Below are 11687 nucleotides of genomic sequence, written 5' to 3'. Positions count from 1 at the left end.
CAATTTGCTGAGTGGTGTTCTCACTCAGGAACACTGTGCTCCTGGTTAGTAGGGACAATAGGAGCATATCTATCAGTTGTGTCCAAATGGAACATGCCTGTGAGGAACATAATCCCAGCATTGGCGGCTGCAAAGTAAGGCTAAAGAACAAAACATGAAACCATTAATCTATGGGAATAAATATAAAGCCGGACTATCAGAAGGTTCCTTGATTTTTCTGGCAGGTGGAGGGAAAAATGGACTCTAATGAGTTGATCTTGCTCGAGCCAGCACTGCTTTGTTGTTATTGAAGAATCTTTACAGGTGCATATTAAATAACATTTTGGGGAGGTCAGGCTCATCTCACCAGAGCACAGGCCCATGCTAGTGTTTCCCACAACAAGTTACAGGTGAAAAACAACTAAAACACTCCCTTTTTCACATTGAGTGCTGCTGGAGTGGTGAAGGCAAAACTGAAACATCACAGGAAGCGAATTCCAGCTCCAAACTGTACACCGTCACATATCCTACAAGGAGAGAGAAATCACAAAGAATCACACAGGCCAGATGATCCAGATCTTCTATGCACGATGGATACATTATAAAAAACAGCAGACAGTAGCACAATGATCAGACATGTTTTGCAAGATACTCTTGTTCTGTTTCAAATGCAAAGGTTGATGTTTAACTTTTCCATCTGACTTCATACTTCGTAGTCAGGAGCTGCTCTGACTTTTCATCACTACCTTGTCCTCATTCAGCTCTTTCTACCAACTCTGTCTTTCTTGGGATCCACTGATCACCTCTTTCTTATTCATTTTCTCTTTCCCTTTCCTCACATTTTTAATAATACATTTTTCATTTTTATAGTTTTTATGACTAATCATTTTTATTTTTTACATTTGTGTGAAGCACCTTGTGACTTTTATCTTGAGAGAAGATTGTTTCTTCTTCTTCTTAGACAGTAAAGAGTAATGCACTGTTTACAACAGTGATCCTAAAATTACATTTGAGGATAATTTGGACCAACTATTTTCTCAGCAGAAAGCAGGCTAAAATAATCAATTAAAAATCCCTACAGGTGGGAACTGAGTGCAAAGATGTGACTTGTGTGTGTAGGTGACGCCTGTACGTGCAGGTGGGACCTATGCATCCAGATGACACCTGTGTGTGCAGGGTGGGACCTGTGTGTGCAGGTGGGACCTATGCATCCAGATGACACCTGTGTGTGCAGGGTGGGACCTGTGTGTGCAGATGAGACCTGTGTGTGCAGGTGGGACCTGTGTCTGCAGGTGAGACCTGTGTGTGCAGGTGGGACCTATGCGTCCGTGCAGGGTGGGACCTGTGTGTGCAGGTGAGACCTGTGTGTGCAGGTAGGACCTGTGTGTGCAGGTAGGACCTGTGTGTGCAGGTGAGACCTGTGTGTGCAGGTGGGACCTATGCGTCTGTGCAGGGTGGGACCTGTGTGTGCAGGTGAGACCTGTGTGTGCAGGTAGGACCTGTGTGTGCAGGTAGGACCTGTGTGTGCAGGAGGGACTTGTGTGTGCAGGGTGGGACCTGTGTGTGCAGGTGGGACCTATGCATCCAGATGACACCTGTGTGTGCAGGGTGGGACCTGTGTGTGCAGGTGAGACCTGTGTGTGCAGGTGGGACCTATGCATCCAGATGACACCTGTGTGTGCAGGGTGGGACCTGTGTGTCCAGTGTAACATTAACTGTGAAGGTGTGAGGAGAACTTAAGCTGTGATTTTCAACTTTGATTTGAACCGTAGCTTAAAAATTGTCATGCCTTTAGCAATAACACAGGCAAAAATACTGACTATTAAAAATGAAAAAGTGGCTTTAGGGTTGTTTTCAGTGAGCTGCAGGAGCTGCTGTGAGCCTCTTTCCCAGATCACCCAGAGCCAGCCCAGTCAGACAGATCTTTTAGACCTTACTGGAATCATTGATTCCAAATAATACATCATTTAAAAACAGAAAACATTGATCTTTATAAAACTCCAGCCCACGCATTTGTAACTTCCCACCCGTATTTTGATGAACCACGGGTTAACAGGTAGTTAATAGTTTTAAACCAGTTTCAGAATAAACACAGATGCATGATTAATTTCATAAGAAAATGTTTTTTTTTGTTTCATTCTAAACTGCTGGAAAATCTTGAGTTGTTGTTTCCGTTAGTTAAACAGCCCTTTAGATCACAGAGATTTTACATATCTGAGTAAATCTTAAAATGTACCTGTCTCCACTCTGAACTCCCATCGGAACGCAGTAGTTGAGCTCAAGCCTGGCGATGTTCCCGAGCCGCAGCACGATGCCGGCTCCGTATGACCAGCGGATACACTCAGCTAGTTTCTGGAGGTGCGCCTGGGGACCTTCGCCTGCACAAAACACAGCAAACATGTCACCATGAAGCCAAATTTTATTAAGTATGTGAAGTGGCCTTTGTTAACGTGTTTTATGGTTTTCACTCTTGTTTTCAAATAGCAACTAAAGTGACACGAGGTTTGATCAAATGAAAATAAATGACATAAGAATAACAATGGACTTCTACTGGAGAAAGCTGAGAAACATCTCAGATCTAAATATTTTACATGAAAAATACCTAGTAGTTCTGTTTGATGGTGTGTAATTATGAAAGTGAGAATATGTCTGGTCATTAGGAGCTGATGAACATGAAAGTGCCCAAAACACGACAGCAAGTCAAAGTCATCAAGTAACCAGCAGCGTATTCTGCATCATCCACGTCCACCCACCATAATTTAGATTGCAGAGGTTTCCAGCGTTGAGAAAAAAGTGAGTTCTAAAAAGATCTCCAAAGCCTCCTTTGCCTGGTCTGAATGGTAGAGGGGTGTAGAGGTGCAGCCCACCCGCCCAGTATGCCTCTCCACCCAGATAGTCACCTAGGAGACGAGGAACACCCGCATCACACCGGCTTTTCTTCATTTGGATGATAAACCTCAAGTGTTTTCATCATTTCAAACATTATTTTAAAATGTATATTTCAGGTACCTCCTAAATGCTACTCAAATTTAATTCTGTCTTTAGCGCGTCACTCGCCCTCTTTTACCTTCACTTTGTGGCCCGATGCTGTACATTCCAAACCCTCGAACACTGGTGGGACCTCCAAGGTAGAACCTGGACAAAACCAACCAATCACATACTCAGAGGACAGTTTTGGTTTAAAAATGACACATTCAACCAATGAAAAGTAAAGAATGAAGGCAGAATGTTCAATAAAAGAAGTTCTGCTTTAAAATAATAAATAAAAAAATGCTGTTGGGAATTATCACACAGACCTGTCAGCGATGCAGGACGGCTGCCCTTTGATGGGGTACAGCATGCCGCCCCATAATGAGGCAGACAAGACCTGAGGGAACACAAAATACTCCAGTTTCATCCACCAAAAAGGCTCTATAGAAGCGTAACGCTGCCTCCTACAGGTCAAGGTGGGCCAAGCTAAACCACAATAGCAATAATGATGATAGCTGTGTTGTTTTAGAAGTATATGGAAAAGTTTCAGAGGAACTTATTTATGTCGTACAGAGTCCCAGAACAGCCGCCTGTTTAGCTGCAGCTCAAAATCTTCCTTCAGAAAGCTGGCGTCTCCACCGGTGTACCCTGCCAGCTCCTGCATCAGACAGACAGGGGACAACACACACACATGAAGTTTTACATTGAAATAAGCCTTTTAACCAGATGAACATATGATTTTTAAGTAGTTAGTTGTGTTTATTCCATCTTCATAAAGACCTAGTTAAATCCTCAGGCATCTAGTTAGGATGCTTCCTGGACACCTCCCTGTTGAGGTTTTCCGGGCACGTCCAACAGGGAGACGCTGGAGGAGGGACTATGTCTTTCGGCTGGCCAGGGAACACCCTGGAGGAGCTGGCCCACGTGGCTGGGGGGAGGGAAGTCTGGGCATCTGTACTTTGGCTACTGCCCCCTGTGATCCGACTCCGGATAAGAGGACGGAAATGGATTGATGGATAGTTAAATGCCTAAAAATAAGGCTTGTTTTGTGGTTTTTCAGCTTGGCTCAAGAAAAATATTATTTTGTGCTTGGGTAAATAACTGTAGCCCTAATATTGAGTCGTAAAACTTTATAAAAATGTGCGTCAGAAGCAGGAGTGTGTGCCTTTTGCTCACTGACCTGGTTGATTCGAAATAAGGCGCCTCGGCTGGGAAAGATGGCGGAGTTCCTTGAGTCGACTGACACAGTGTGCTACAAACACAACAAACAGAATGTGGTTTTAACTTTTTCGGTAGATAACACAGTCCAAACACTTTGCTTGAACTAGGAAAGAGCCTTCACGTCGTACTGAAACGGCCGATTTCAGCGAGTGTCCACTCTCCTCTCGCACAGCAAAGGAGGCGCTGCGAGCCAGGCAGCCCAGCTCCCTCCATACGCCCTCCCACTTCAGCGTGTGGCTGGTGACGCCAAGAGGAAACTGCAGAGATGGAAAACCGTGTTAGAGTAGTAGACAGGCATGCTCGTGTTCTTCTGAAAGAATATTCTGTCAAAGAGAACCTTACATTTAGTTCTGCAGAAACACCTCTGTCCGTCTCTTTTAAGGAGCTCCATGGAAACTGGCCAGTGACTTTATACAGGTTAAGGGTGAGGCTGTGAAAAAAGGGAACTTTACTTTAAAAAAAATATGCTCTCATGTTGTTTAAGGTGTGAGAATTAATCTCATGTTGTCGCTGTTGACATTTGTGTCCTCTCATCCTCTGTTCAGTACAGTAGATTCTAGTTCATGATCATATTCTTTTCTGAAAGGTGTGGAACTCTGAAAACCCAATTTATAATCATTATTTCTGATTATAATCAGTCACTCTGAGATTTCATGCAGGCTGAACACGAAAACAGTCTCCTACACCCATCCCCTGCATTTGCTTCCGATAGACAATAGATGGTGAAACTCTAGGATTTGAAAATCCTGACAGATCTACGCCACACTGTCTCATAACATTCATGGACTCACCCATTTTACTCACGATGAGGAAGGCTGGTTAGCTAATGCTAACCGTTAGCATTAGCAACTCCACCACAAAACAGAAGCTGCTCCAGTATTATATTTGTGGAGCTAAAACATCAATGTTGCAAGTCAGTGGTAGAGTCGTGCTGCTGTTAGCCAATCTGAGGCAAGATGTCCAAATATCAGGAAATAAGACTGAAATAATAATAGGATTGCCATGTTGTGCCACTCTCTGCTGCAGCAAACTTTTCTGCGCTGATTCAAGTGGTTGTGTGCCCCCCCCCCCCCCCCCCAGATATGGCTTGCAAGGCATTCATTCCTATCAGAAACTACTGCAAATGCACTGATCAAACGAGTTTCCCACACCTTTAAATAATGATAAACGATCTGCACTTGTTGATAACTCCTGGGCCACCGTCGCCCCAACACAGCTCAAGTAAACCAGCAGTTCAAGTAAATCCACATATAATCAGTTATGTAGTCACTTTGGGTCAGATTAATAGTTTTCTACTCTAATTGAGGGAATAAGCACAACCTTCTGGGATTAAACTGCAGAAAAATTAAGTAATTGACAATAAAAACACGTTTAAGTAATTTCTATGAATGTGAGTTTGATTTTAAGTTTGAGCTCTATTGTAAGGTCCTTTAGGGGTTGTGTTTTGACAAACAAACATCAAATATACGAGTGGATCATGAAACAAAGAGACGTGTCTACTATTCAGTGGAACTCTGAGGCCCTGTCCACACGTAGCCGGGGATCTGCCAAAACGTAGATATTTTTCTACGTTTTGGCCTGTCATCCACACGAAAACGGATCTTTTTAAAAACTCCGGCCAAAGTGAAGATCTGCGTTTTCTCCGTTTTGGGTGTCTGCGTGTGGACAGACAAAACCGGAGTCCGCAACGCCACTTTCCGCGACAAAAAAATGCTGACATCACGTGTGCGACCTGTGTTTACACTAGCCGACAGCATGGATGCCCTCAGAGCTGCGCTCGCTTTACCAATTGTCCAAGCGCTGTTTGCATGTTTGTTTTAGCAAGCGGAGTTACTGCTCCTTGCGGAAGACCACAGACGAAGGACGAGGTTAAGAACGGGGGAAGTACTGCCGCCTACAGGTCTGTCCTTAACGACGTATTTATCCGGGTACGAGTGGACAGAGTTTTTTTTTAAACGAGGTGGTGTAGATGCAAATTTTTGGAGGGGCGGATATTCGTTTTTAAAAAAACCCGGCTACGTGTGGACTGGGCCTGATAAGAGCATTGGCTCTTTAAGCATAAAAAGTGGACTGTTTCAGTCCAGCTGGAGACACAGGTGTGTATGTAGGACATCTGTGGACATACTTGCGTTCAAAGAATCCAGGCTGCGGCTTGAAAAAAGACAGACCATAGGACGTCTCCTTTGTCCCATATGAAAACTGGAAGGTCAGCTTCTCAGCTCGACCGAACATGTTGGGCAGCTTCAAACCCAGAACCTGGAAGACAGTTCAGAACCTTCAACACACCTTTCATTTGTCACTGCAGCCATCCTTCATAAAACGTAGTGATGGAGAAGCGCTTCCTACCATGCTTCCTTCATTGTTGCCAACCATCGTGTTGTAGCTTCCTGTCAGCCTCTTGATCTCAGTCACTTCAAAGGTGACATCCAAGCCATTGGGCAAGGCATCTGTACCTGAGGAGAAGGGCAACGAGGAAGGAAAAGAGTGAATTTAGCCAAGTCCTTCTCTGGTTACTCATAGGCAGATGCTTTCAGAAAGGGATACCTTCAGATGTGTCAATGAGAACCTCCACGTCTTTGAAGATTCCCAGCCGAAGAAGCCTCAGCCTGGCTACGTGAGCGCGTTTCATCACCTAAAACAGGTTTCTGCTTTAAACATGTACAGTGAAGTGTTGACATGCTTGTGTGACAAACACGTACGTCGATCAGACTTTTGGCGTGGAACACATCAGAGATCTCATAGCCCAGCAGATCCTCCTTGGTTCTCCCCAGACCCTCTATGTTGACATGCTGAACAACTACCTGAAGTCAAAGAGTTGCAAAAACAAAATTGTCACTTTGAAAATGAACTTTTCCTAAAATCTGTGAAAGAATCTAATTCAGAACCTAATGATACTTAGACTTTATGATGTCCAGCCACATTCCACGCTAACTGAATATAATTTAACGTGTCACATAACATTTTATTTATTAATAAAGGTGAAAAGTTTTAATTTCTCCCAGAAAACTGGAGTTGTCTGGTAATCCTTCCTTCCATGCGACATCATTATCATGATTTTTCAGTAATTCTGGCCAAGTGTGTTTTTGGTTTTAAATGATACTATTCTGTAATCTAGAAAAACCCTAACATTACCACTGCTCACATCTTTATTTTCCAGGATCTCTTGCTTGGACTCCTGTTCCTGTTCTGGGGGTTCAATCAGGTCATCAGGGTGGACACCCAGATCCCGGCCATGCATCGGGAGCGGATCCAGGCTCTGCACCAAGAAAAAGTAAAAACCTCCAACTGTGTCATCCGTAGCATCAAACAGGGAACTAACACAAACACCAATGTGTTTAAAATGCAGCTTACTTCTGAACTTCTAGCTTGTTAGCTTGTGCCTTATTTTGGATTTCAACAGCCCTGCATAGCTCTGAGCAGCAAGGTTTTTTGGTACAAAAGTATGTGCTATGTTTTTCTGTTAGCTTTGTTCTAAAATGAAAAATAAGTCAGAGTTTCTTGCTTTTAGGCATCATTGGTGGTCAGATGAATTTTATTTTTAGTAGGAGAGATGGTAAAAATAGCTTTTTCCCTTCTGAAGATTGCAGATTCCCTGGGTTACAATGTATTTACTTCATTCATTAAAAGGTACAAAAACAACAATAAAAATTAATATAGGCTTCATTTCAGGCAAAAACAATGAGGATCTGACTAAAGACTCCTGTAAGAAAGAAAGAAAGATGAAAGAAAAGTATCTTTTATATAGATAAAAATAATGAGGCGCTTCACAAGAACAAAACATTCAAATATATATATATATATATATATATATATATATATATATATATATATATAGAAAAAATGTATTCAACGTATGGTTAAAATGAGAAATAAATTGTGATTAAAATGTAAGGATGTAATGTAATGATCAGCAGTCATGAAGGAGAAATGTCCTTATATCAGAGGGTGGAGGAGCTGATGCCAACGACCACTAAAAAACATAAAGTTTAATTAAAGTATTTATTTACCACTGATGTCACCTTTAAGATCTCTAAACATAACGAGTTTTTGAAAAAGATGAAACATATGTTCTGATTTTTAATGTCTAGAAGTCTGTTGGAATGTTTGTTTGTATGTTGATCAATCTAAAGCAGCGCGTGCCCGCTGGTTTCCTTTGATGTCTGTCTTTAATTAACAAATGCTACAACAGAACATCGAGTCAGTCAGCCATCAACCCCGAAGAAGGGAGGTCAAGGCACACAACGAGACTTCAGGCAGGAGAAGGAAAAACAAATCGCTTTACCTTAGCATGGACGGTCCCCATGGTGACTACCGGCTCCTAAAAATGTTTTACACTGACTTTATTATTGTGTTCGAGAGAGAAAAGAGAGAAATGACAGCAGCTACTGTCTCAGCTACCAAGCCCCCTTCATGGGAGACGCCATGACAGTTGCTGAGGTAAAATGTTGCGTCCACGTACATTCAGTAATTTAGAGCATCTAAACTTTGACTCAGGCTTTCAAATGTCATTAAATTTTGTGCATTGAGTGAAATGTTGTTAGTGTGCTAGCAAAATGTTATATTGACAATATGAGCAGACATTGATTTAAAAAAATGCAATGAGAGGCGTAACGTTAGATGGTTATGGCAAAAAAAGTTCGGTTCCTGAAAGCATCATCATTAGAGATGTAATGACACTAAATTGCCAGCAGATGACAGTAACAGCATTTTTTACGTCTAATTTCTCTGCAGAAAAAAATGACGATAAATTTAATTTTGGCCACGCCACGGAAGCGTGTTGCATTCACCGAAAAAAAAAGCGATTTTTTTCCCCAAATTCATGAGATAATATTGACAAAGATTCAAACTTCAAGTGATCCACAGTTCAACAAAGCACACTGCTACAGGCATCAAGAGGTGCTATACATGTAAAGCACAATTTATAACAAAACATAATTAATTATAAAAACCTAAAATTCTTTATTTTTCTTTTTTACATTTTCTAATTACAAAATAACTTTTCTAGTTCAGTCTGCAAATCAGCATGAATGACTGATCAAATCCGACCCCCTGCCATATGAAGGATGTAGATGCAGACTGAAACGAAAAGGTCAACGCTGCTATTTTAGCAGTTTTAGACACCGCTGGAGCCTATCGACAAAAACAACAACAGCAAAAAAACTTTGTTGGTGATTTCAAGAAAACTACGTTATAGTAGGACCTGCAGAATCTGCTTTTACTCTACATGTTTCAGATGCTATGATGGACTTTTGCTGTTTTCATTTGACCTTTACTTCTCTAGTTTCCATGAGTGATCTAGGACAAAGAACATATAATTTGATTTATCTACACTTTATTGAATGCATGTTGCAAATACATTTAAAACATCTACTTTTAAACTTATTTTATCAGAAATTTAAAAACGGACCCAAAAGGATATTTTTGCTGATCTGAGTGGAAACATATTTTTACTAAGCAATTCACTGTGGCTATTCCTATCTGTGAAACAGAAACTCTGTCTAAAAAGATTCTTAAAAGTGTCCTTTATGATCAATCTTATCACTGGGGTTAGTTTGAGTCATCCTGACACATCCCTGTCATTCTACTGGTTCTGGTCCTAGTTGAGGATTCATCCGGTTCAAAGGAAGTTTTTCTTGACATTGCCGCCCCCTGCTGCACAGGATGGGGGTCTCATTAACTTACAGATGTGATGAAATCAGATGGGTTTCTATTATAGGGCCGATTTCACAAATGGAAATGTTCAGTTATTTTAATGTTATCATATCAATTCTAAAATGATTTATTATAATTTTGTTACTCGGTTAAATATCAACACAAAAGTTGCTCAAAAATTTCAGAAGAAATCCTTACAGTATCTTTGATTTGATTTGATTAAGAAGTGCGTGTGTCTGCGGCCCCAAACCCCAACATCACACCTGTAATGATGAAAGCTGACGCTAAATATTTTGACGCATGATCTGTGGAGGAAGGGAAGATGAACATCAATGTTGATGCTGTTTCCAGTAGCTCATTTAGGTCACCATGGAAACCACACTTGTGTCTCATACTCCCTAATGGCCCTGATGGTCACACAGGGGAATGTTGAAGTTTCTGCTGAATAAGGAAAAACCTTCAATTTCTGTTTTGAAGATGATATTTTCAGTGAAAAATTTTCAAGTCTACGTATGGAAGCTTGGGTGTGCCGTCGGCACTCTGGGATTTTAGAGATAAACATCAATCCTACAGAAGTGAGAAACGAGAGAAGTGAGAGAAGAAAAAATATGTTTGTTTCATCTCATTTGTTTGCAAATGATTCTAAAATTAGTATTCTATGGAAAAAATCCAATAGAAATCTATCAGATTCAAAAAATACAGAACAAAACCAACAAAATTGAACTGTTAAAACCACAAAACATTTCAAAACATCAGCTAAAGACTGACTTTCTGTTGCCTTTTAGCCTTGGATCGTGCTTGAGGAGGAGGCCTACCACAGCTGTGGAGCTCCTTTGTCGTTAGATGTTGGGAAATTCAAAGGCTTCATTTATTTTTGTTTTGCTAATTTTGTGGTTTCCACGTGACACACTGCAGTCACAGCTCACTGTTGCTGATCGAAGAGCACGTTTTGATGCATAATTTGCATACTGTTTTTCAGAAGAGTGAAAGAGTGAAAGTCACAGAATGATGGAAAGGATTGTAGTGGTAATGACTAAACCTTTAGACATGTGCCACCTGCAGTACTCGTACCCCCACAAGAGGGCAGACGTCATGTTGATGCAGCAGGTTTATGAGGAGGGCACTAATCCTGCTGAAGAGGTGGAGGTCTTGAAAACTAGAAAGATACTTTTGAAACGTGATACATTTGGTGTTAAAGAGTTCAAAAGGTGCTGTTTGATGCTCTTCACTTCTCAGCATCAATAAAAAGATAACAGTGATCACGTGACCCTGCTGGAGCTCTTGAAGGACATGTGAGGTTTAAATGAGGACAGAAACAATAGTTACTAATATTTAATATTAATTCTCTCTCTCTCTCTCTCTCTCTCTCTCTCTCTCTCTCTCTCTCTCTCTCTCTCTCTCTCTCTCTCTCTCTCTCTCTCTCTCTCTCTTTCTCTTTTACCGGCACGAACAAGCCAATCAATTCGCTCTGATCACCCCCCGTCCGCCCCCTTCTACCCCGCCGACCCCCGCACTCCCTCCCCTCCCCTCCTCACCCCCACCCCATCTGCAGCTGTCCACCGAGAGACGGTCCTTCTTCTCCTCTCCTGTCGGACGAACATTCACACGCGCACCTCTGCGCACGCACACACACGCACACTTTCCCTCTTTCTCTCCCTTTCTCTTTCTCTCTCTCTCTCACGCGCGCGCGCACTGACTCAGTCCAGGTCCCAGAGCCCTCAGAAGCCCCGCTGGATCCTCACATCGCCTGTCAGCATGGGGATCGCTTGTTTTTCCCGGGACGTTTGTTTGTTTATCCTCCTCATAAATACTTGCAGGGTGATGGGGAATGTCGGGCTCGCAGGTAAGAAACTCCAGTTTCTGCT

The 11687-nt window shown here is 42.0% G+C and overlaps 2 protein-coding genes across 4 annotated transcripts in view; one reads left to right on the top strand and one right to left on the bottom strand.

Annotated features, from left to right (window-relative positions):
* Nucleotides 1-251: 251 nt before the first annotated feature.
* samm50l (sorting and assembly machinery component 50 homolog, like) lies at nt 252-8613 on the bottom strand. The gene is made up of 15 exons (XM_015953636.3): nt 8453-8613; nt 7313-7426; nt 6870-6971; nt 6715-6802; nt 6517-6623; nt 6296-6426; nt 4513-4600; nt 4299-4427; nt 4130-4201; nt 3521-3607; nt 3276-3346; nt 3047-3114; nt 2733-2879; nt 2216-2357; nt 252-506 (listed from the first exon to the last, which is right to left on the bottom strand). Exons 1-15 carry the CDS (start codon nt 8471-8473, stop codon nt 461-463), a joined length of 1413 nt encoding a protein of 470 aa, XP_015809122.1. The 5' UTR covers nt 8474-8613; the 3' UTR covers nt 252-460.
* A 2748-nt stretch (nt 8614-11361) lies between these two features.
* Nucleotides 11362-11687, top strand: part of scube1 (signal peptide, CUB domain, EGF-like 1) — a 187911-nt gene continuing 187585 nt past the window's right edge. For 2 of the 3 annotated variants that reach the window (XM_054739471.2, XM_054739470.2), the window contains exon 1: nt 11451-11665. In XM_054739471.2, the coding sequence (XP_054595446.1) occupies nt 11578-11665 (88 nt within the window). In that variant the 5' untranslated portion in view covers nt 11451-11577. Of the gene's footprint in view, nt 11666-11687 lie in introns of all 3 variants that reach the window. The other variant, XM_015953650.3, reaches the window with a different exon arrangement.

This window comes from Nothobranchius furzeri, chromosome 1 (genome assembly GCF_043380555.1).
Source record: "Nothobranchius furzeri strain GRZ-AD chromosome 1, NfurGRZ-RIMD1, whole genome shotgun sequence".
NCBI classification, from domain to species: Eukaryota; Metazoa; Chordata; class Actinopteri; order Cyprinodontiformes; family Nothobranchiidae; genus Nothobranchius; species Nothobranchius furzeri.
Note: the sequence above shows the minus strand (reverse complement) of the source record. Positions and strands in the feature narration are given on the sequence as shown.

Bases quoted from the DNA above. Each gene is read 5' to 3' on its own strand.
- samm50l (XM_015953636.3), bottom strand. From the start codon at position 8,473: ATGGGGACCGTCCATGCTAAG. The intron at 3,608-4,129 runs GTCAGTGAGCAA...TGTCTGATGCAG, and splicing joins CCTTATTTCGAATCAACCAG to GAGCTGGCAGGGTACACCGG. The intron at 2,358-2,732 runs GTGGGTGGACGT...TGTTTTGTGCAG, and splicing joins CCTCTGCAATCTAAATTATG to GCGAAGGTCCCCAGGCGCAC.